The 26,032-nt window shown below is 39.1% G+C and overlaps 1 protein-coding gene across 50 annotated transcripts in view; it reads left to right on the top strand.

The window, feature by feature from the left end:
* Positions 1 to 21,352, top strand: part of RIMS2 (regulating synaptic membrane exocytosis 2) — a 455,883-nt gene extending 434,531 nt beyond the window's left edge. For all 50 annotated transcript variants that reach the window (XM_062627211.1, XM_062627202.1, XM_062627203.1 and 47 more), the window contains 5 exons: positions 14,547 to 14,688; positions 16,001 to 16,113; positions 16,851 to 16,952; positions 17,850 to 17,989; positions 18,430 to 21,352. In XM_062627211.1, coding sequence (XP_062483195.1) covers positions 14,547 to 14,688; positions 16,001 to 16,113; positions 16,851 to 16,952; positions 17,850 to 17,989; positions 18,430 to 18,648 — 716 coding nt within the window. In that variant the 3' untranslated portion in view covers positions 18,649 to 21,352. The remainder of the gene's footprint in view (positions 1 to 14,546; positions 14,689 to 16,000; positions 16,114 to 16,850; positions 16,953 to 17,849; positions 17,990 to 18,429) is intronic.
* Positions 21,353 to 26,032: the final 4,680 nt, after the last annotated feature.

Genomic DNA, 26,032 nt, shown 5'->3' with positions numbered 1-26,032 from the left:
AGGATAAACACTTTTCCTCACGGGTGGTTTTCTGGTCCTTCATTGGCTTGTGCAAGTATCCCTCGTCCATTACTAGGACAAAATTTACAGAGAACAGTAGGTAGGAACAATGAAATACCGGCCCCACTTAACTTTTCCGAAGGAACAGCAGTGTAGGCAGAAGGCTATGTGCGCAAGTAGACCTTGCAGGTCTCACTCACAGTTAATCTCCACTCACAGAACTCCAGCTTTGAAAAAGTCCCAGTTACTTTTTGGAATGTGTATAACAAATGCACATGTACAGTTAAGCATGGCACCAAACCCTGCCTAGGACAGAACTTGTGTCTCATGAATTTGTTTTGAAAACATTGGTTTCGTAAGAAAATAGTATAGTGTGTTCGGTTATGTTTACATGTAGAATGAACTGACAGACTTCCTAGTGTTTATCAGAACTAATTCAGGATTTTTAATTTCATCAAGACTAATGGAGCATATTGCACCTTCAATAGATTTGAATATCAAGATATCATAAGTTATAATACTTATATTTGGCCAATGTACTAGATAAACATGTATCAGCTATGTACGTGCATGACCCATAATCTGTATTTAAGATATTTGCAGATGCACATATCGCCTCCTATACCTCAGGCCGAGAGCTCAGTGTCAAATGTTTGTCTCGTCTTCACACATCTTGATTTATCTTTTCATGGGCAACACTCCCTGGAGTCTCTTTTCTGTTGCAAATGCCAACGTGTGGTCCCTGCCACTCTTCTGGAACCCTAGTCTGGGCTGGCCAGGTTGCCCCTTTCCACAGAAAAGAGGGAGCAGCTCCCTGGGGCACAGTGTGCTGTCCTTCAGTACTGGCATCTGCTCCCTGCCTTGAACAATGAAGTGAACAGCAAAATATTGCCAGTACGCTTCAGAGGGCATTCTTAATCTTTTCACATGCTAATAAACACTATGGCTGAAAACACACATTTTTAAAACACTGAAAATATAATAGATTATGCTAAACATGCTTAGGTATTCTTTAAAGATTTTTTTTTTCTCTGTCATTCCAGAATAGTTGTCTTTTTAGTCCTAATTATTAGTTACAATAATTCCATTAATCCTCTGTGAAACTGGAGTATTGGTCTTTTTTGTTCTAGTCTGTGTTCTTTACTTCTCTAGGAAATAACTTATTCCCCAGTTGAATCTGGGTGTGTTTAGAAGTATGATGCATATGGAAGTCAATAGAGGAATATCTGTAAATTTAAGGGAAATTTAAATTATTTATTTAGTTTGTGCTGGCGAGTTATTTAAACAGAGGTGTTAAAAGAATATATCCTGATTTTTTTACATGTGCCAATTTACATTATCTGGTCCTATTTAGACTTAGGCCACACTTGAAAATGCATTTCATGTGATTTAAATGAAAATATATGGAGATAATTGCTGCATAATTTTTACAGAGCTGAATTTCTGCTACCTGAAATTCAGACATACCAGGTTACAGAGCGAGTGACAGGCATGACAGCTAAACTGTGGTTCTCAAGTGCTGTCCCTGAGGCTAGGAAGACAAAAAATGTGATTTTTTTTTTTTTTAGGTTAAGTCACCTCTGTACTCAGTTGGAATTAGTTGTCTTCTGCGTGCTTCTGTGCGATTATATGTATGTACCACCAGTGTCCTTAAGTGGGTGTGTGGTACATGCACTCACATATTAAGGTGTTTAAGGCTCTTTTTCAGGTTAACCTGAGAAAGATGTTAAACCCACTTCGTAAGTTCTTCATCCTCAAGATGTAGTTATTTCTGTGTATGATGGATATGTTTAAAAAAAAAGGTAAGATAACCTGATACAGGGTTGTTTTTACATTTTACATACATTATATCTTCCCCTCAATCACAGTATTAATACAAACAGAAAATTTGACCTGTTGAGGCATTTATTTGTGATATTCGCTTGAACACCTTTGCTCATTAACTACTGAATACACTGGTCCACAGGCGCATCGTTGCGTATGAAGGAATGAGTACTGTCAAGTTCAGAAGTAACTGAATAGTAAGTAAATCAGTAAAATCTATTAATAAGAATTAATTTTAGAAGCAATTTTTGAACATGATGATTGAGAAGATCCATTTGTTTGAGTTGATTAAAGAAGGAGACTTCTTAAGGTCTGGCACCCAAGCTATAAGGTACTGAAAAAGCAGGCTGTAGAATGTCTGCAGTTTTCCAGTTGGTAGAACTTGCCCTGGGTAGTCCTGAACTTGCCATGCTTGGCCAGGTTTGCAGCACAGGGAGCTGCTATTCTCTCTAACATGTCCTACTTGTAGATCAGTTAGACGAGTCTATCAAGTTTATTCATATTTATTATTTCTAAAGGACTTTATTATTCTTAGCTGCATCTAGTAAAACGTACTGAAAAATCAGGTTTTTCCTCATCAACTTATTTCTGGCATGTGTGCACATGCACATGCAGAACTAATATGTCATATGGTACCAGAGTAAATTACACGTGTTTATCAAAATATCAAGGTTATTTAAGGGTGTCTTCTGCATATTTTGTTAGATGCATTGATGATGTACAGTCTGCATAGTAAAGTGAGAATTGGCATCAAATAATGCTTGGAACAGATTAAAATTATGTAGAAATTATTGCAGAAATATGGGGATCAGTACCTATCTGAATGCTCTGGAAGCATCCCAAGCCTCACATTTTGTCTGAAATCCTGTCTTTGTAGAAATTAAAGGAAATTGTGTCATTAAATTCAAAAGACCAGGGAATTTCCAATGTAAATTTGTGTAAAATACTTTTAGATGTGTGTGTAGAGTCATAGTGTGAAATTTCATGCACATAATACATTTAAAAGTAGTGGGTATGTGTTTACTAAATTTTCTTGTGGACAACTGGAAAATGTGGTAGAGCAAATGAATCCTTACGTACAAGAAGGTTACCAGGGAAGAGCTACATGTACTGAGGAAACGAGAGGCTCAGACTGCATGTGGTCACTAGGAAGTCCACATCTGTTTTTATGAGTTGGACTGTTAACTTGGTGCTTCCTCATCTTGTACTGAGTGTATTGTTTGCTGTAATAAATTTGCCTTACAGTTTCCTTTTCATACTCTGCTTACATTCACTTCTGATTTGCATTTACTGAGGTGTTGATATAAACAGCAGGTTGCCAGGAGTGCAGCTATGGAACTGCAAGTCATGGCAAGATCTGCACGCAGAACTGTGCCCCCAGAAAGGAAGTATATTTGAATTTAATATCATCTTTTGCCAAAGTTTTTGGGTGGCAGTGAAGCTATGAGATCCAAGGGGAAAGCCAAATGCTTTGCAGGTGCTGAAGACAATTCAAGAGATATTTTATGATAATTTAAGGCATAAGTTAATTCAGAACAAACTGGAAAGCATTTTGGTCTCCCAGTATGTTAGAAAAACAAAAGGCAATAGAAAAAAAAAGCCACAGAATGTTCTTCAGTCCAAGACGGTCATGCCAAAACAGCGAGAATTCGTTGTGTTAGTGGAGGAGAAGATACTAATATATCTTCAGTTTTGCATATTGATGTGTACTGAGAGAAATCCAAGTGTTGCTGCAGGAGTTCAGTGAGAATAGAAACACACTATACACTCCTGTCACTTGGCTAATAACTGTCTGGGCAACTTGCTCAGAAGGTCATTTGATCCCACATAGATATCAGCAGGAGTGTTGCCATTGATGATAGTGAGTGAAGGATCAGGACTTTATTTAAATGTGTGCTGAAATGTGCAGTTGAGTGCTGTTGTTGGCTGTTATTGCCACTGAGTGGCATTTCTTACCAATTAATCATTGCTCATTGGTAGAACTGGAATACAGCTCTGCAGTTCCTGGATTCTGTTGCTGTGGTTAGGCTGCCAGATCGCATTGTCCCTCCGGAGGTCCCAGCAGACAATAACAAGCAGGCAACAATTTAACCAAAAATAGAAATTGGGGGAAGTAGTAACAATAAATTCATTAACACGGTAATTATTAAAGTGAAGAGAATCCTGCGCAGGAAGTAGTTACACTTTAAAATTATCCTCTTAAAAAGAATAAAGCGATAGTAAAAGTATCAGGCAGTGAAGAAAATGAGAATAACTACATCTTCTTGTGGGAATTGCCCTACTTTTTTGGCCTTGTGGTAAAGATGACCTTGTTTACATGAGATATTCATAGGCAGAGCCAAGATGGAATGTAAAAGAAGGGTATACTGCCCTGTGGCAGGGTAACTGCTGTAAAAGATGAAGCTTTAAAGACCTCAGTTTGATTGATGCTAACGTGCCATAGATTGTTGCGTATCTCCTGCAACAGTGGGATGTCTCATTGCAGAGGATAAAAATCACTCTGAATATGGAATAATAATCATTCAGTACAGAATCTGTACAACATTTAAGTTTATGGTCTATATTTTGTTTGCGGCTAGGGTACTGCTTGAGGGATGAGCCAGCCTTTCCGGCAGTATGGTGGGGCTGGGTCTCTCCCATCTCTGCAGCTCCTTGGGCTGACTCCAGGGTGGAGGCAGTATTTCCAGCAATTTGCATCTCTCTTTCTTGTCCCATGCATCTTTACCGATTACACTTAGGGACTACAGTGATGTAGATGCCAAGATGTCTAAGACATTTTAAAAAAAGAAGCGTAGAAGAAACTATGCTGTTGCTGGTGAAATAGAGTGTGATAAACAAAACATATTCTGGGAAACATCTGGAAAATCAACAGAAAAGTAGAAGAGACTGCAGAAGGATTTACATTCAAAGTAATACATCAACCTGACTATATGATAGAAATGCCCACCAGAACTGTAAAACCATCTTTCTCTTATATTTGTTGTATTTATCTGAGCTGCTAGTTACACTGCAGCATGTACCTGAATACCTAATGGAGAGCTCAGGTATGGCTATAACAGCAGCAGTGAAGCTACACTGTATGACAGGTTTCATCTCTGGTGTTACCTACATAAACCTTAAAAAAAGCATCCTTGCTTACATCTACATGCTGCAATTGTCATTTTTCAATAGCAAGGTCATCAGTAGTAGTCAGAGCAGCAGCATGCCATTTAGCCATTGTGTCAACTGGAGAGGTAAATGTTTAATAGCAGTAGTTTGAAAATGGGTCATTACAGTGTGAAATTTGCTTAGAGTTTTGGGAACTGTGGTTATTTAGATATTGGTATTTGCACAGTATCATTACTCATCTTAGACAAAAGGCAGGAAGAACTGTTTCTAATTTGTGTAATCTTAGTACCCAACCAGCTTCTTGGCACCATCTCTCTCATTAAGTCCTAGTAGAGGGGGTTGAATTGTTTCAACACACTTGCTATATCATTCAAAAATGCTGCACAGATCTGTCTGATAGTGAAGGTAATGACCCTAATTATGCAAAAAGCAATCAAGGTCAGGTTAAAGAGTAGTGTTTCTGTCATTTTAATGTATTTAGAAAGTACCTCTCCATTCACATAATACAAAAATAAATACCCCCCCCCCCCCCCAAATTCTAAGTTCTTCAATAGATGCACTTTCCAGTGTTTAAGAAGTTTTAATCTACTCTTGGTACTGCATGGAATATTTGTTATTAATAAGTGCATGAGAACGCTATACATCCAGAAAACTGTATTATGTATAAACATAAAAATATCACTCAAAACTGGGGATGGTTTCGTTTTACTTAAGATAGTGATCTTTTGTCATTGACAAAATCAAAGACTGGATTTAAAGATCTCTTGTGGTGGAGATGTTCGCCTATTTAGTAATTTCGCATGTAAACGGTATATGAAATTAGCATGTGATGCCACAGAACTACTTGTTCTATTTTTTCAGGTTTTCAACAGCTTGAGGATGGGACTGATTTCCCACTGCTTTGCATTTTTTGTAGTCATGTAGATTGTTGTCCAGGATGTGCAAAGTGGATATGAAGTGCTACCATTCTGTTCTGACACATGCCCAAAGTATATACAAAACCAGACCTATTATGTTTGAATGATTAGAACATCTACCTGTCTGGACATCATAACTGCTCTAAATAAGGGTTCCTGAAAAACTGTTCAATCAGGTCACTTGATACCTGGGACATAGAGCTGTGGGCTGCAAAGCCACGTGATTCTTCATTGTCGTATCTCTGTGTTCAGTTTTACAGCAATCATATGAAGTTTTTGGCAGGTGCATCCTCTGACCACACTTAGAAAACCAATGGTCTTATCAGTAACAGAAACAGACTTCAGAAGTCCTGGAAAAGCCTGAGTGGCTGTGTGCAGTTTTGTTCCTGATTCACATCACACTGTCAGGAGTTGCGCATTTGTAAATGAAAGTAATTAGGATAACGTCTTCTGCAGTTGAGGTCTGCTGTTTTCATATCGCATCAGAACTAAACTTTTTTTATATCCAGAGATGAACACCGTATTGCAGGTGGGGTCTCACCAGAGCAGAGTAGAAGGGCAGAATCACCTTCTTTGACCTGCTGGTCACACCTCTTTTGATGCAGCCCAGGGTATGGTTGGCTCTTGGATGTGAGTGCACGCTGCCAGGTTATGTTTGGCTTCTCATCAACCAGCACCCCCAAATCCTTCTCCTCAGGGCTGCTCTCAGTCCATTCTCCCCCACCCTGTATTTGTGCTTGGAATTGCCCTGACCCAGGTATAGGACTTTGCATTTGGCCATGTTAAACTTCATGAAGTTTGCGCTGGCCCACCTCTTGAGCCTGTCAAGGTCCCTCTGGATGGAATCCCTTCCTCCAGTGTGTCAACTGCACCACATGGCATGGTGTCATCAGCAGACTTGCTGAGGGTGCACTCAATCTCACTGTCCATGTCACTGACAAAGATGTTAAACAGCACTGGTCTCAGTAGCAGCCCCTGAGGAGCACCATTTGTTACTGGTCTCCACTTGGATATAAGGCCATTGACTGGAACTCTCTGAACGCAACCATCCAGCCAGTTCCTAATCCAGCAAGTGATCCGTTAAATCCAAAATCCATGACTCTCCAGTTTAGAGACAAAGATGTTGAGCAAGACACTGTCAAATTCCTTGTACAAGTCCAGGTAGATGACGTCAATTGCTCTTTCCTTACCCATCATTGCTGTAACCCTGTCATAGGAGGCCACCAAATTTGTCAGGCACAATTTGCCCTTAGTGAAGCCACGTTAACTGTTGCTAATCATCTCCTTATTTTCCATGTGACTTAGCATAGTTTCTGGGAAGATCTGTTCCATGATCTCACAGGGCACAAAGGTGAATCTGACTGCCCTGTAGTTTCCCAGGTTTTCCTATTTTTCCCTTCTTAAAAATGGGGCTTATGTTTCCCCTTTTCCACCCAACAGGAACTTCACCAGACTGCCACAACTTCTCAAATATGATAGATGGTCGCTTAGCCACTTTGTCCGCCAGTTGCCTCAGGACCCATGGATGCATGTCATCAGGTCCCGTGGACCTGTGCGCTTTCAGGCTCCTTAGATGTTCTCAGACCTGATCTTCTCCTACAGTGAGCAGTTCATTATCCCAGTCCCTACCTTTGCCTTCTGCCACTTGGGTGGTGTGGCTGGAGCACTTGTCAGTGAAGACTGAGATAAAAAAGTCTCAGCCTTCTCCATATCCCAGGTAGCCAGGTCTCCTGTTTCCTTCCAGAGAGGTCCCAGTCTTCCCTAGTCTTTGTTTTTTTCATTGAGATACCTATACAAGCTTTTGTTATTGCCCTTGACATCTATGGACAAACTTAATTCTGTCAGGGCTTTAGCCTTCCTAATCTGATCCCTGGCTGCTCAGTCAATTTCTGTGTATTCCTCCCAGGCTACCAGTCCTTGCTTCCACCCTCTGTAAGATTCCTTTCTGTGTTTGCATTTGTCCTGGAGCTCCTTACTCAACCACACAGGCCTTATGGTTCCTCTTTGTCAGGATGCATTGCTCCTGAGTTTGGAGGAGGTGATCCTTGAATATTAACCAGTTTTCTTGGCCTTCCTTTCGCTCCAGAACTTTATCCCATGGTACTCTACCAAGCAGATCCCTGAAGAGGCCAAAGTCTGCTTTCCTGAAGTCTAGAGTGGCAGGCTTGCTGTGTGTCCTCCTCACTGCCAAAGAATCTCAAATTCTGCCATTTCATGGTCACTGCAGCCAAGGCTGCCCTTGAGCTTCATATTCCCCACCAATCCCTCCTTGTTGGTGGTTTTCTCAGTGTATATTACAATCAAGAATTATAATCAACACCTGTAAAACAAAGGATCCAATCAGATCTGCACGGCCAGTTTGTTGTTCTATACTGAGATCTAAGTAGCCAAAAGAGAAGTGGAAATCCCATACCAACACCTCTCCTTAATGGTGCAGTTATTTAGTGTTGATTCCCTGAGATAGCTCCCGGTCTGTTGGCTGTCTGTTACGAGGGATAAATTCTTTGTCAATTGAATGGTCAAGCAGCAAACCTCTGTGCTGTGGTTCTGTATATACTTAATTGGAATTCCAGGGAATGGTATGTAGCGCAGATACTGAAAACAAGCTCTAAGCTGCCAGAGATGGCTACTTGTCTTTTTCATGTCTAGCATGTTTAGTGATTCTGAATAATAATACAGGGGATATGGGATTTTTAGGAACATTAAGTAATTCTCATGTATGCAGAAAACCAGCTCTTTGTTAACACTTCAGTCTTGTAAAAATGGTTTGAAAAGTTCTGGGACCACCAGTGTTGATGAGCTTATGCTGATGGATGCCCCACACAGACAAAAGCAGTTTCTATTGTCTGATGTTCTTAAGAATTTGCTGAAGGGTCAGCAGGACTGAAAAATGGACATCAGCACAGCAGTGAAATTAAAGTGGTAGAATACAGCTTTAAACCCATCAAAAAGAATGAGGAACAGGTGCCTGCCCTAAACCACAACATTACTTGGGAGTGATGTGTGGTAAACTGACTTCACAACAAGAAGCCACAGGGATCTTTTCCAGATTGGATGTGTTACCAGACTTGCCATAACAAGGAAATGAAATGTAGACAAAGGATGCTACAATATGGCCATAGCTTTCTATCTCTGTAACAACTGAGATTCACAGTGGCTGCCTTTTGGGACTTCCACATGGTAATTCAAGAATGGGACCTGAAAGCTTCTATACCAGCCTTTGACCAGAAGCTGAAACAACAGTTTTGCAGTTATTTCATTCACTTCTCTCTTTCATTCACTTTTTCTTAGGTGTTGTCCTAATTAACCTTAATCTTAATTAACCATGCTTTCAGTATGACCAGAGGAAAGAGAGAGCAGGAAACACAAAGGCACAGGGCAAGAGTGAAGAAGTATTTCTTGGCTTACAATGACAAAGTGGTGAGACCCTCCCCAAAAAAATAAAAATCTGTGGTATAAACTGGGGCTGTCATTTCAGACTCTCACAGACTTTGAAACCTGGCTGCTCCTGTAATGAAGAGCTTCCCTACAGAAGGCAGCTCTGCTTGTGAGCTATCTGGGCAGGCCATTCCCATCCAAGTCGGAATTTCTCAGTGTTTTATGCTCCAGTATTCATGGGAGCATTCCCTTCCTACATTACAACTGCAAAGTAAGGGAAGGCCCCCAGTTACAGTTTCTCCCCAGCCCTGCAAATGTTCTTTGGGCTTCATAAATGCTGACAGCATACACTGTAAAAACTTTCATCAGAAGGACTGTAACAGTACTTCTTCACAAGCTAGGTGTTAGCACTGGCCTCTGAGAATCAGTGCAATGGACTCAAACTGAGGTGACAGTGAAATCTTCTGGGTTTCCCAAAGCCTGCTTACATTAGTAGATCCTAATCCCTGTCTGCTGCTTGGGGTCTGTGGGTGACACAAGTGAAAACCAACTCTGCAGTGCTTCAACAAGAACTAAACGCTCGTTCATTGTGGCCAAAACATGGGCTGTTCTGGACCCAGAGTTATGCAACTGCAAGGGTGTTTGATCCTACCATTTTCCCCCTTTTCTTAGCTAGGATCAAATATTCTTAGAATGCCTCTGATGCCTGTTCTTAACAGGAAGAGCTTTACTTTTGAAAAATGGTCACTTAAAAGCAGCTTATTCTCTTTGTGGGTCTAACACACGAGTTCAAATGAAAATACTGAAGCAGTTTTTATGCAGCCTTTCTGGTGAGGTGGGGAGAGCAAAGAAGAGGCACCTCAAGCACTTGCATGTGTTTCTGAAGCCACAGCTGCTCTGTACTCGATACAGGTCCTACTGAGATCACGTACCATCTGGGGACTGGCATAGCCAGCCTGCCTCCGCCTGCACCAGTGATGTCCTCTCTCAGGGCTCTGTGCTTGGGGCTAGCAGTTGTTGGAAGCTGTTGCTGAGAGCAAGCTGAGAGCTTCTGCTTTCCCCACTGGAGTCAGATTTCAACTGGCTAGATGCCAGGTCACGGAAGGTAATCCGTTGCATTCACTGCAGTTTTCGACTTGTCCTCATCTGATATTGGAGACCGTATCAGTAGTTTTGCACCCTTAATTTGCAAGCGATTTGCAGTCCAAGTTGTGGGAACAAACAATTCCATGTGTGATTTAGAAAATGTGGCCTGTGGAGTCTATTTGCAGTAACCACAATAGTTAAATTACCAGCGTGATTAACTGTAAGAATGAATGTGCTTTCATAAATGCCAGAGCAATTGTTTCTGGTAATTTATTCCACTCCTTACAATATGGCTGCAAGAGTCTGAACTAGTGTTTTTCAGATAATATGTTCCATATTTTATAATGGCAATTTGAGAGAAATTTCTTCTTTCTAGGGCAATTAGATTATACTAATTTGAAGAACATTTTTAGTGTTCTTTATTAGAGTTTAGCAAATTGTGAATAAAATTATTTTTGGTGTAGGTGGACAGAGATGTACTTAGCAATAAAGTACCCTATTAAACTCTCTTGTTTCCACATCCTTTCTTTTGGTAGGATTAAAATCTGTGTGCATGAGGTGAGTGTGTGTTTTTTTTTTATCAGTGAGTATATCTATTTGTAATGCTATAAAGTTATAAGTAATGTTATAATGTTATAAGTGTATATGTTATAAAACCAACTCCCACTTTTAGATTGGCACTAGTTACATGTCTACTTCTGTGTTAGTGTCAGATGCATTCCCAAATTATTAATCTAGCTAGAGACTAGCATCACCTCAGTTGGGTTCATTCAATGGTATGTTTGTTTTCACAAATGTTTTGGGAAATGATCTGTCTTAAAAGAAAAAGAACAACTTTAAAACATGTTGTTGGTTTGTTCCTTTTGGGCTGGGTCCAGTACAGAATGCAGCCACACAAGTAGTTGGATTAATACAACAGAGAAAGTTTTAATTTCCAGGCATGAATTGGGGAAAACAGTTTGGATTTACTAGAGTGGTAAGAACTTCAATCAGATCTACCAGCCACAGCTTGGAAGAATGGCACCAAAGGCCATTTCTTTAACTACTTTTCATTTTCATTGCTTCTTTCAACTTTTAAAGTATTTTAATGCTGAATTTATGAAACACAAATTATGGATTACGTAAATACTTTCTTTGCTTTTAAATTGTTTGAGAAATTGTGGGATCATTTTTAGTTTATTACATTTTTCTAGGGACCAGTGTATTTCTAGTATTGTGAGCAATCAATTGCAGGTGCTTCTCATGTGTATTCTTACATACTAGTTTAGCCAAGTTTAATCTGAAATAATATTCATCTCTGAGGCAGTGGCTCAGAAGTCATGCCTGTGATCTGGGTCTTCTGTATTTCTATTCAGAATTGCCATTTTGCTGTTAAAAACTTCAATTCTTATTTCAAGAAGCCTCAATATCATTATTAGGAGCCTTATTGTTGAAAAGTCAGATCTTTCTCTTTTGAGACCATAGGAGAGCTCTGCTTGTTTTTGTTGAAAACTGGAAAATAGTTATTCATGTAACATCCTCTCAACCCTCCTTAAATTCAATGTTAAGGTCAAAATAATTAGTTTACCACCTATCCTTATACAAAAGTTGGATATACTCTGAGTGCTATAGCAAAGTTATATTTTCTCAGCTGTCCTTGTCTTCATGTGAACCAGCACACTTACTTCAGTTAAAATGAATGTGGAAAAGTAGTGCTTAAAAATAAGATTCAGAGAGAAGCTAAGAGTGCACATACATGCCTCTCTGAAGACTTGAATGGCAATTGCACCAGTTCTGCCTTGATTTCACAGTAAATATATGTGCAATGGATGTGTTGATTTTTTTTTCTGTGAATGTTCTGGCACAGTAAAGGCATACAGACTTAGAACTCTAATTCAGAAAAAAAATCCACCTTATTAATTAGTAAAAGTTACTGTATACTCCTTCACATATCATATATTCAAACACAGTTATCCCAAACCTCCAAAACTTTGAATGGTCTGATAGGAAGAGAGTGAAGAATCACGCAAGATGGAGATGTTAGATGGAGATGTTAGATTTGTATGAGAGAATTCGCGTTTGCAACAGCGAATGGAGAATGACCACCATCCAACAACACTGCATGAAAATGAGTACTTACTATTCAAAAGAGCTCTTACAATGGAAAAGTAGTATCCCTGAATGAAAATGGGGCTTCAGGAGTTGCGTTCCTTTCGCATGTAACTATGGCACAGTGTACCTTTTCTACAAAACTATAGCACATTTTTCTCCTGGCAGTTGTGTGGAAATATTTGTTTGATATGAGTGATTGGATTTTAGAACAACTCTGGATCTTACTGGAAGTCAGCTGCCAGCTTTCATTAATTTAATATAAATAATGAAACCAGCAGATGCTTGGAACAGTACAACCAAACAGAAATGCAATTATTGACTTCAGCCTTCATTTTTTATATGTCATGTTAGCCTTGTGTCTTTTTTATTTTTATTTATTGCACCAGATATTGATGAGCATTTTCAGAAGCAGATTTGATGTAGTAAAAAAATTATTTCACTCGGATACTAAATTCATGTGGGTAGTTGAAGTTCTAGAGGAAAATTATTACTTCACTTATTTTTGCATACTGATGAAAAGTTAATGATTTTAAGGAATGCGTAGAAGGCTTGTAATAAGCAATATGATTTGAACCACTCATGATACTTCTGTAGAAATGTAGAAATTCACTACTGCTGAATATAGCAAAGTTATTAATCTTTCTTGACAAGGGGCCAGTGGGTTTCGAGTTGGTTTCGATGTCTATTTCCTACTGCACTAAAATTCCCATGTTCTTTATCTGACCTAACATCCCTTCTGACTGGAGGGCCTGGGATGCTTCAGTTGACACTGCAGCCTGCAGGACAGAGGGACACTGAGTGTGGACATCAATGGTACTTCTCCTGTTCCCTGTCTGAGAGTGCAGGTCTTCTTACACTAAGCCAGCCCTTGTGCTCACATGTGCTCCTTGGGGTGTGGGAGTGCTTATCCCAGGACAATCCCCTCCCTTGCTTATTTGCTTTATCAAATCCCTAGAGCTTCACCAACCCCACAGGTCCAGCAGTTCTTCAGACCTCTGGTACATGAAGAGACAGAGAGGGTGGAAAGGGCAGCAGAGGCTACTAACAACTGCAGATGCCAGCGAGTCCCTAGGTATCCTAGGCTCTTGGATACTACTCTACCCTCATTGCATCAAGATTTAAGAATTTTGTTATTATTCGATGTCATGTACATTTAGAGTTATTGCTCTTCTGTAATATCAGTATGTCACAAATCACTGTCGGGGATATTGAACAAATAAAAGAAATTGGAATTCCTTGAGCCATTGCAAGGAACAGCATTTAAAATCAGAAATCGTATGGAGTGTCTGTCTTATTAATGAAAGAACAACTGAAGCTTTATTCCTAGTCATTTATCTGTTTACTTTTTGGGGTGGATTTTTTTGGTGATGCTTTCAATATATCTTCCAACTGAGTTCTTCATCAAACACTGAAATCCTACTGTATTGAGTATTTTTTTCCTTGCCTTATACCCAGGCATCTGTCACTTTGCTGTTTTTACAGCTAAAATTAAACCCTGCAAGCAGATACAAGAATTTTTACTCTTGGAGGTGGTAATAAAGTTTCATATTGTGCATAAGAGTCAATACTGTATTTTTTAGATAGACAGTTAAAGCAATTAGTTAAATAAGAGTGTGAGTAGAGAAGAAAGCGTGAGAAGATTCTTGATTTGTTGTTTACTATCCTCACTAATGGATATCTGTAACTTGATTTAGCAGGTAGCGACCAAGTGTTTTTAAATCAAATAATTCATCTGAATTAGAACATTCCTCAGACACTGCAGGTTTCGACATAATGTTGACACTTTAATTAAACTCCTAAGAGGGATGTGTTCATCCAGAGAAAACATTTTAAACACACTAGACTATGGATAGTGTAAATCTGGTTACCTCTGTGGGCAGACTTCTGTTGTGTGTATGCTGTCTGCCCTTGGGATGCAGGTGGTGACACAACTAAGGTCCTGAAAAAGGGATTTACAGTGCTGCTTGCCTATTATTAAAAAAATGGTAATTTTAAAATTGAAGTTCTGGTACAGGTCATTAATTTCTGGCTTCGAGTGTTTCTGCCACATGGAGTGGTGGTGTGCCCCCCGCAGTGGGGCTCCACAGGGCTGCCCAGCTGTGACAGCGTGGTGCAGTGGGGGCTTCTCTTCTGTCTCTGCAGAAGCAGGGGGCAAGAAGCTGCGGAGCACGGTCCAAAGGAGCACTGAGACAGGGCTGGCTGTGGAGATGAGGAACTGGATGACCCGTCAGGCCAGCCGGGAGTCAACGGATGGGAGCATGAACAGCTACAGCTCTGAGGGAAAGTAAGCAGCAGTTGTAACCGTGGTTACCTGATGTTTCTGCATGAAACTGGCAGTTAGACAAAAGTGCAGTGAGACCTGCAGGTCCTCTTCAGTCAGAATTCCCTTCATAAGCTACTGTCATTGATGGACCAAGCCTAAGTCTTTCCCTGTGACCAAAAGAGTCTCCCCTTGGTGAAGGAAGGATGAGGATTGCCCCATGAGAAAGGCACGTAGTGGGTCAGAGCATCAGCATATTGTGGGCAGGAGGGGAAGCAGGTGCAGTGCACTGGATAAAAGACAGAAAAGGACAGGATCTTTTCTGAAAACTCCATGCACATGTCTGTGCTTTGCAGAGCAAAGCATTTCCAGACCATTTCCAGGTGTCATTCACTGGGCTCAAGAGTTTTTCAAAGATTCTACTAATTAATCCTGAAGAAATGATCTGGGCAGAAGTATGAGGCTGTCATGTATCATGCTTTTCATAAAAGCCCAAGTTAAAGACTTCTGAGTGGTACGTCCAAGACATTGCACCAAAAAATCTTATTGTGGATAGATTTATTAGTGATATTCATAGCACTGGATGATATAACTGTACTGGGTGATACACCACCTACACTAGATGATCTATGTATATCTTCTACATCCAATTTGGTGCACTATATGCACTTGAGATGGTCATGTATTTATGGTTGGTCATTACAAATCTCATTAGTTCTCATTGCCTTGTAATGCATCACAGATAATTTATGGCAAGAATGTGAATTTTAAGTTACTTTAGTAATTTGCCACAATGGATTTCAGTTCCATTATTGAGTGGATGTCATTTTCAAAGGCATTTTTAACAAAATGTTTGTAATGAATGATGATTTTAAAAGGTGATTTTAAAAAATAATGACCAGTATTCAGTCTAATGTAATAATTTTGCTGGATGCATTTGACATTCAGCCATTGAGTTCACATTGACTGAGAAACACGAGCAATTTTACCTTCATGTAACTAAATTACTGGCAAGGGTATGTGTTAGTATCCTACTGAACTGGTCTCAATACTATGATAATTAATAATGGTCTTTAATATATTGGGAAAAGAGACCATGAGGGAAAAATATTAACATGGAAATTAGGTACAGTGAGGATTAGTGCTTCCTTCACCTGATCATTTATGCTGGAGGTTGTTAAACATTGTGAAGTTCTGAAAATTACAGTAATTGTGTGTAATCTTGTCAGTGTAAGTGCCTTGTGAGCTGTAGTACCAAAACCAAGTACAAATCAACTAGGAAAGAAAAAAGGATAAATACAAGTATATTTTTTTTTGCTGCTTTTTTTTTTTTTAGTTTGATCTTCCCTGGTGTGAGGTTGGCTGCAGACAGCCAGTTCAGTGATTTTCTGGATGGACTTGGTCCTGCCCAGCTTGTAGGACGACAGACTTTGGCAACACCGTCAATGGGTAAGCATTTATGTCCTATAGGTAGGATACAACTTACTGGGTCTGGTAATTAGAACATAAGAGATTATCTAGGTTCCAAGTCGTTATATATGGATTTCCCCTGTGGTTTTGAACATCTCAGTTAAGACCAAAACTATAACCTCAGTCAAAGCTGAATGTAATTCTGGATGCTTATTAAGGCACTGAAAGGGGCTTTGAAAAGTTCAGTATTTTATCTCTTCAGTTTTCCATCTTTAAAATGTGTCTAATGAGACCCATCCCTTCTCTGAATCACTTGATAGTATTGAATAAAAAGGGGAATCTAGGTGTACAGTATTTGTTGTTATTGTGCTCACAGACTTTCATATTCACAAGTGATCTTTTAATACCTTGTCTTAAACTAGAGGCATGGTGAAGAGATTTCAGGCATTTTTACAGAGCTGCTTTATACTAATTCCTTCGCTACCTTTTTAATCTGAAATGGTTAAGACAAAAAAAATAATAATTTGAAGTGATAGGGGCATGGGAAATGGGAGACAAGATGTTTGTTATTGCAGGGTTTTTTAACTGTTTACTAATGTAAATAGCAGCAAAGAGGATAAATATTAAATTATCTAGTATGTTAAAATCCAGATCATACTTATTGGTGGGTTGCAGATTATACAAGCCATTAAATATTCATCTTAGAAATTCCCATAGTTTTTAATTTATTTAGGTATTTCTGAATTACAATGCCAGGATTTCTCTTTGTTGTCTAGGAGATATCCAGGTGGGAATGATGGACAAGAAGGGACAACTGGAAGTAGAAATAATCCGAGCCCGTGGCCTTGTTGTAAAACCAGGTTCAAAGACACTGCCAGGTAAGGAAGAAAAATCGCAACAGCGTAATCCAACTAAGCCCCAGTTTCTGGGGCTTTACTGTTCAAGGTAAACTCCTTGCAAATTCACTTAGCAGATTACAGTATTGTAAACAGAAATGCATAATGTATTGCAATGACATACAAAAAAACCAACACTACTTCAAGAGGAAAGAAAATCAGACTGGTATCTGGGCTATGAGAAGACTCAGAAGTATTTTAGTAATAGCAAATGCATCCTTGGTTATGGCATAGAAAGTAAGGTATGTAATGAAGAGGTACATAAGATCTCTAGGGATGAAGAGGGAATCAACAAGAGCTGTGGAATAGCTACCTACTAGAAAAGTAGACCAGTATTTGATACTTACTCCTTATTTTATAATCTGATGTCCTGTAACACTATGTGAAAAGGACAATATAATCATATTTTTAGCAAGCTCTTCTGCTAAAATAGAAATTGTGTCAGAGTCTTTTTTTCACTCATTTTCACCTTGTGGATCATTTAAAATTATTAACAATTTGGAGCATTGATCCAAATCTCACCAAAGTCAATGCAAGTCATTCATTTACTTAACAAACAGGCCTATTTTGCATACTGTACAGTATAGGGATACTATATATAGGAATATGTGATTTTTTTTTCCAGGTCAGAATCTGAATTGTTTTATGATAAGAGAGATACAAAAAGATGTAAAGAAAAAATTGTACCAGGTAGAAAAGTAAAGAAAATGCATGGATTAGCATGTGGATAAGTGTTAACATTGCTTGTGAAGATTTGTTTGCATAAGTTACATATTCTGTAAAAGACAACTTTTATCATATGGTGATAGAACAGTGCATCTGTTATGCAAAAAGATCTCCACTTCTTTAATTGTCGTTCTTTATTTTCTTTCTCCTAAGCACCATATGTAAAGGTGTATCTATTAGAAAATGGAGTCTGCATAGCCAAAAAGAAAACAAAGGTAGCAAGAAAAACGCTGGAACCACTTTATCAGCAACTTCTATCATTTGAAGAAAGTCCCCAAGGAAAAGTTTTACAGGTAATTTACATCAATATTCTTCTGAATCTGAAAACATTACCTGCACAGTTTTCACTGACTGAATTTCGAACTTCTTTTCATTATTCATTTGGCAAGTTCTGCTATTTCAAATACTTGTTGAGCAGATAAATCCTACAGGAATAACTGCTGATGTGAGTAGAAAGTACTGAGCAAAAGTAGATTATTATGCTTCTGCTATACATATGGGCTCCGTCTCTCACTGGACTTTCTTTAGTGTCATGGGTAACTGCTCTGTTACTGCCAGGTCATCTCTGTGACTGCATCATGATTTAATGTACACAGAACTAAACTATGTCAGAAGTCAGATATGTCATTCCTTACTATAGTTAAATAAGCAGAGACATTTAATGAATCAGACTGAAGTTCGCATAATTTTTGCTGATTTTTTTTCTATTTTCTTGTGTTTCCTTTGCTGACAGATAATTGTTTGGGGAGACTATGGACGTATGGACCACAAATCCTTTATGGGAGTGGCACAGATACTTTTAGATGAACTGGACCTGTCCAACATGGTGATTGGGTGGTTCAAACTCTTCCCTCCTTCTTCCCTAGTAGACCCAACTTTAGCTCCTCTCACTAGAAGAGCTTCCCAATCATCTCTTGAAAGTTCAACAGGACCTTCGTATGCTCGCTCATAGCAGCTGTGAAACTGTTGTCATAGCAACCAGCGTTACAAAAAATAAAATTACAGGTCGCAAACCCTGGTAACACTGCATGCTTAATGTTGTGTCTTCTGAGCCTGTTTCTAGGGCTGCAAAGCGATCCTGTGTTCTCAAGGAAGTTGCACACATTGTGCCCTATGGAAGGCCCTCAGGTGAAAGACTGAAGTCATGAGGAACTGATAGGTTTGGAGTTCAGGGACACTCAGTTTTGGTCCAATCTGAAGCCATGGACTAAACTAAAAGAATCAATCTGTTTCATGCAACAAAAGTCCTTTCAATGGCATATCTGTTTTGTTGCTCCCATTTCTTTATTTATCCGCCCTCCCCTCCTAAGGCTTGGTTATGCCACAGAAATGGAGTTACTCTCCCATGAAGCCATGTTACAAGTGAGTGGATTAGCAGACATTGGAAGAAAAGAAGAATGTAAGAATGCTGGAGAAGTTGACTGTTGTTTGAAACAGTTGCTTGAGATCTGAAAACTGTACTGAAAAGGTTCAACACTTAAAAGTGGTGGGCTTCATACCTCCAGCTATAGATACAGTGAAACCCCAGATATGATGGACTAAAAAATAAAGTTCTGTGGATATACTGCACTGTATGAAATTAAAGAAACTTTTTGCATGGACACAGATTTAGCTGAACACTTAAATTATTTTCTTGGGGCTGCAACTTGCAAAAAAAAAAAAGAAAAAATCAGCCATTTTCAACAATTTATATTATTTTTAAAAATAAATTTCACTAGTGCATGGTTTTAAAGGGAAGAGAATGCAACAGGATGATGCAAAGACACACCACGTTTATCATTCTTTAAACCAGTCATGGTCTGTATTTTTGCAGACGTATATTAAAAAGAAAAAATAATTTCTAGCAAATATTTAAAATTCTGTTTATGTGACAAGAAATAAGTGTAATATATTAAATTTATTTAAATGTAAAAGGTACAAGCCTTGTAAAGTTCAACATAATGTGCAAATTGTATACTTCTTTTTCCTCCTCCTTTCTCTTATCTCTCCTCCCAGTCTCCCTTCTTCCTTTGACTCTTTTTTCCCTCTACCTCCCAGGATGATCATCATATTCTAAAATGCCTACCTTTTGACTTATTGTTAGTCTCTTATGCCCCATTTGGTTCAGGGTTGCAGATTGCTCTGCATTTCTGAATTATTTGAGAAAAATATTGTTTAAGAATGTTTTTTTTTTTCAAGCATGTTGAAAAGGATTTGCAACATGGCTTGGGAGTACATTAATGTAATTCAGCATGTATTTGATAAAGAAGATATTTGAACTTTTTGCAATTTATTGTACAGTGCATGGTAATTTATTTTCATTTTTTCTCACCTTCAAATTGAATTCTGCAGGAAAATACTGGAATCATGTGGCCATTGTAAGATGTCTTCAATAAATTTGTTTTCAGCACCAGCATCTTTCATTCAAAGGTTGAACTATCATTTCTTGAAGGTTTTTGAAAAGATGAAAAATGAAGTACCTGGTTGATCTTTAGGAAACAAATTTAAACACTTTTATTTGCACTAAACCAAATTGATAGCTACATTTTTGCAATTGCAAAAGCAACAAAGGTTGCTGATTTGTGCAGTTCTGCTGTAAAGTTCAATTTTCACAAACTACATTTGTGTTGCAAATTACATAATTAGGGAATATCAATCTGGAAAATATCAGTCTTTGGTTCATAAAATAGCCTTAAAGAAAGTTTATCAGTACTACTCTGACAGATGTTTGACATTTTTACCAGAACCCTCACTGCAGTCAATGGATCTTCAAAAACCTGGTGTTTGTAGCAGGCAGTAACTACTGTTGGGTGGTGCTGCAAGTTCAAGCTTCTCATTAAATTACATTATTTAAAGAGAATGTAACTGGCTAACATTTAATAACAAAATATCCTTCTTTTTTCTGGGTCTTTGTATGCCTTTAATACTATTTAAGGTTAAATGTTGAAACCTTGCAATAATTTTTTTGAAATATACATTACATTTACCTGTAAGGCCACACAGAATTATTCTGATTTTATTTGAAAATCTATTGAACTTTCCCATTAAGAAATTGTGCATGCCTCATACAAGGGCAAAAGTAATAACAGTATCACTTAAAATGCCTTTTACTTTGTGCAATATCATATAAATCAAGATTGTGTCTTGTCTTCAGAGTTTATATAATGGATTATTGTTAAGTTAATGGACAGACTGGTAAAATTATATTTATTGAAATAATTTAGACACCTGTCTACCATCAGCAAATAAATACTGCTAACATGCAGTCTACCGTATCCCCTAGGATATTAAACAAAAATTACATACTGTGAGATGTGCTTATGCATTCTTGTATGCATAGTCCTATATAAATTATTTCAAATTTTAAAATCAAGGACATGACGCATGAAAGGTTTGTACATACTTGTCATTATGCAGTATTTATTTAAAAAAAAAAATGTATTTTTTTTTTTATTTTCACATGTCTGCAACTTTACTTATGATTTAGTCATGTAAATAGCACTATTCCAGTGATCACTGCTGTCTTGTACATAGTACGTTTTAAAAAGTCAAAAGGAATTACAGTTGGGGGGACAAAAAAAAAGGGCAGATTAGGCCTGTAATAAACAACAACTAATGTAAATCGAACTCATTCTGGTGATGGTATTTAACACTTTAAATAAAACATTTTCTTTACAGACTTGTGTGCAGTGCTTTGTTGCTTCTCTCTCAGATGGTCAGCATCATCCTTCGGTGGAGTTCATGGCAGACAGCACATAAGCAAGCTCTTCGCGTAACAGTGCTGCAAGTGAAATGCCATTTTTAAGGCAATATGTTCACTGGCAGAGGTTTTCAGACCATGTGTCTGCAGAGGCTGGGGAGCAATGGGAGGCTGGGTCTGCCTGTCCCCCAGCCAGGCATCAGGCTCTGCACTCTGGCCGTGCTGAAACAGGCACGCAGCCTCAGGGCTGAAGCTGGCTCTAAGGACATGCTCAAACTCTGATATAACCAGCACACTAAATGTGCTGCAACTGTGAAGTGCTACCACCAGCTCTGCCATCCAGTTAGATGTCCAGAACATAAATTTGTAAGCTTCCACCCCATCCCATGGATACCACCTAGTATTAGCAGCCTGGTTTTTAATGAGCTAGGCACAAATGAGGACAGAGTACCCAGCTGGAATTGGTGGCTGCTGGGGCTCATGCATGCTATGCAGCAGAGAGTGGTCAATGGTCTGTGGTAAAATGCTGTGTCACTCTAATTGTGGGGCTTTTCTTCATGCCTCTTCTGCAAGGCATCAAGGCTTAACTAATGAGATGCTCTTGCCATGATGAGGGTGAGTGTGTGGGGCCATCACATGCTAACCAGCACACCACTGCATTCTTGCAGCCTGCCGCTACTGTCAGATAGTTGTTCACAACTGTGAAACTAATTAAAATGTTTTTTTTTTTTATATAGAAAGCTAAATACCAATGCTTTCATATGACATAAAAGTTAACAAAGCATTAGATTTCACAGCTTCATAACAAAGTTAGGTAATGCTGTGGGGGAGTCTAGAGCGATTTGTATTTGTTTCTTTAGCTCATATGTCTCTGCAATTCTCCCTGTCACCCAAGCAGCAAAGAGCAGACACCAAAGCTGTAGGTCTCATAATCTTCCAACTGTGACTACCCTTTCTGTCTCTTTCTGGGTAAATATTTACAGTGAGCTTTTACCAGCTATGCAAGAAAGAAGATGCACATTTTTCCTGGCAAGAACAGCCCACATTTAGGACAGATTAATGAAAGCTAGCTTTAGCTGGCACAAATGAAGCTCTAGGCTACTAATACCAAAGATAAACTAATTTCAGGAATTATTGTCTTCATAGCTGCCTATTTTAGATATCTTTTTTGGATGAGATGAAACTGTGGGAGAATCAGATTCTCTCTCCCTGCTGACCATAGAGGCAGAAAGTGATGACTGCCTTGGGTTGAATGTCTAACTTCACAGCAGCTAAGCTTAGGAGAAGCAGACCCATTCTCGACAGGAGAATAAGAACAGAAACTCCATGGTCCTTCATTAGCAAGTCCTATCTGATGTGCTTGTATAATTATCAGGTCTGAGGGCAGCACTTAGCTGATGACTGATGAAGGAGGAAATGGCTGGGAATTAATTTCCCAAATCTGACACTGCCATGTCAGTTCATTCCTCAGCCTAGCCCTGGGGAGAAAGAGTAGCAGCCATACTAATTAAACCATAGGGCATTAATGCCCCAAAATATGTTTGACATGAGGTCACACAGAAAGAAAAAGCATCCTAGATGTGCAGAAAGAGCATGACATAGGACTAAGAAAAAGTTTGTCATAAAAGCCTGTCCTATGTGACTGTTCCTGCAATTAAGAAAAGTTTATTAAGTGCCATCCAAAATGTAGGTATTGCTGAACTAGTGTTGACATGAAGACAGAATGGGTGATTGACACTGGACCTGGATGACATTAGCTTTATGGGCATTGAGGTTTAGGATACCTCAGTGAGGTGGGAGCAAGTTTGCACTGATAGACTATTTTGAGGATAAAACACAAGAGCAGTAGCTGAGTTTGCTTGGCTTGTTCAGATTGGAGAAAAGAAGGCTTTGTAGTCTACAACTTCCTTAAGGGAGGCCGCAGGGGGGTAGTTGCTGATCTCTGGGTGACCATTGATAGGACATGAGGAAATGAAGCTGCATTGAGGGAAGTTCAAATTAAGCATTAGGAAAAGGTTCTTTGCTGAGAGGGTGGTTGGTCACTATAATAAGCTCCCCAGGTAAGTGGTTATGGCACCAAGTCAGGGTCCAAGGAGCATCTGGACAATGCTCTTAGTCTTATGGTTTAGTTTTAGGTAGGGAACTGAAGTTGATGCTTCATATGGGTCCCTTCCAACTCAAGATACTCTATTATTCTAAGATTTCTCTGGAAAGCTGTTAGCAGGTCTAGTGTAAGAATTGTTAGCCAAAGTCTTTCTGTCTAGATGCAGTTTTGGTAAGGTAGAGATCAATGGTTTAAAGTTGATACTGGTACTAAGGTAACACCACTCACTGAAATGAAAACAAAATAAAATGCCAACACTTACTAGGCCAAAACTCAAGCGGTAGGTCCTGCTATGCAAATAGTGCATCTGATGCATGAAGAAAAGACCAGTACTACACTTGCCTGTGCATGTCAACATAGTTTGAATGCTAGTAGGGGCCAAAATTATTATCCCCTTGATGAGAATAAAAAGCGGATTTAGAGAAGACTGAGGGATGAAGCAGGCATGTGAAATTATTAAAGTAACAATGGGCAGATATTTTATTGATCCCCTGTTTTGTTTTGGTTAATTAGCACTTTAGCTGCAGCATTCTGGCAGACAGCTCCCTGAAGATGAGGAAGAGTCACTTACACTGAGAATGCTCCTGCATGGGAAGCAACTCAGTTAAGATACTTGGGGACATTTCAAGTACCTTCTTGCAGTCTACTACACACTGGAAATGACACAAAAATTTTCCTTATGCAGCAGTTTCTCAGTCCATATTCTGATTCCATACCAACTTCCAAGCTGTGATTTTCCATTTCAGAATCTGAACTCAAGACCTGCTTATTCTCAGATCTGCTAGCTTAGACTTTCAGAAGCCTTAGCTACCATCTGCCACATGCCTGAGGCATCAGTACACATATTTTGACAGCCACATGCATGAATAAATGAGCCCAACTACCTGGATGTCAACAGCTCTGGTTGCCTAGGAGCAGCCCTGCTTAGTATGGCACTTTGTCAATAGGTAACTTTATTCTTCACTAGCAAACATACAAGTGTTGGAGAAAAGACATTTTTTAGACGTCCTGATGCACTTTGGCCATTGGAAAAAAAAGTGAGAGTTAAGAAATGTACATCTCAGGGTGAGCCAAGAAGTGTTTGGGTCATATGAAAGGAACCAGAATACCAAATCAGCTAAAAAGCAGCTGCATCTTTAATCTGTCTTCTAAACACAAGCCAGGTGCTAGACAAGAAAATGTTGAGTGTAGATACAGAGGTGGTGTGCTCCTGATAGCACCTGAAAGAACCTTAAACCAAAAAAAAAAATAACAAAACAAACCCCTGTTGGCAAAGCTCTCAACTCTGAAAGTTTCAGTAAGATATAAAAGATAGAAAGATAAACATTAGAATCCCCATTAACAACATTCCATCCTAATCCAAGATTTCTTGGGTTTAGTTAGCATAGCGAAGTATCAGTAAAGATCACAGTATCTGTATAGCTGTAGGGCTAGTTTTCTTTAGTTGCACTAAAGTTTAGGTGACTAAGAACATATTTTTATATGGTAATTGTTTTCATTACCTGATTAGGCATAGTTTTTACTTCCTTGTTTTCTTTCAGAATGATCTGCAAACTGAGAGCAGGACCAAGCTGACTCCCTGTGACCTTTCCGCATCTAATGTGTGTCTGGTTTATACTTAAAATGTGAGCAGATGCCTTAAGCAACAGATTCAAAATAATGGCATATAGTTTTCTCTGTCCCTCACTCAGCAGCTTTGCTTTCTTAACCAGTGTTGATTAACAAACTCCATTGTGACAGCTGGGTGTCAATGCAGTTCAGCAAGCCACACTTACAGCCAGAGATGGATACTCAGGCTGTATTTAGACATCTAATTTAGGTGAAACTCAAAGGGCCAAAATTAAGAGCCTATTTAATTGCACTCAGTGGAAAGAGACAGCAGGTCCTCCAGAGTAATACTAATTTAGGATCCTCCGGTAAGCTGTTTTGAGCACCCTTCACTATCAGCTGCATAGGAGGCATAAGGCAGTTACAGCTTCCAAGGCAGCCCATGCAAATAGCTCCCGAAACAACAGTGCCACTTCTGAAGAAGAAGAAGAAGAAAAGAAGAAGAAAAGAAGAAGAAGAAGAGGAAGAAGAAGAAGAAAAAGGAAGAAGGCAAAGAAAGAAGAAGAAGGAAGAAGAAGAAGAAAAGAAGAAGAAAGAAGAACAGCATCAACAATGACAATTAGAAGAAGGGAAATAACAAGGAGAGAGAAAAAACTAAAAGGGGATAGGGAACCGAAACCCCCACAATAAACACAAGTGATGCAAAACACAATTGCTCACCACATGCCAATTGATGCCTATACCACCCCTGAGCAGCAATCAGTCCCTTCTGTGTAACTCCCCCCAAGTTACATACTAAACATGATGTTCTGTTGTATGGAACGCCCCTGTGGCTATTTCGGTTCAGGTGTCCTGTCTCTGCTTCCTCCTGGCTTCTTTTCTCCCTCCTCACTGGCAGGGCATTAGGGACTGAAAAGTCCTTGATCAGGGTAAGCATTACTTAGCAACAACTAAAACGTTGGTATTATGTTATGCTGTGTTACCAGTATTACTCTCAGACTAAAG

Source organism: Pezoporus occidentalis, unplaced genomic scaffold (genome assembly GCF_034315485.1).
Source record: "Pezoporus occidentalis ecotype Australia unplaced genomic scaffold, CSIRO_AGI_Poc_V1 ctg3, whole genome shotgun sequence".
Lineage (NCBI taxonomy): Eukaryota > Metazoa > Chordata > Aves > Psittaciformes > Psittacidae > Pezoporus > Pezoporus occidentalis.
This window is presented reverse-complemented; position numbering and strand designations above follow the sequence as displayed.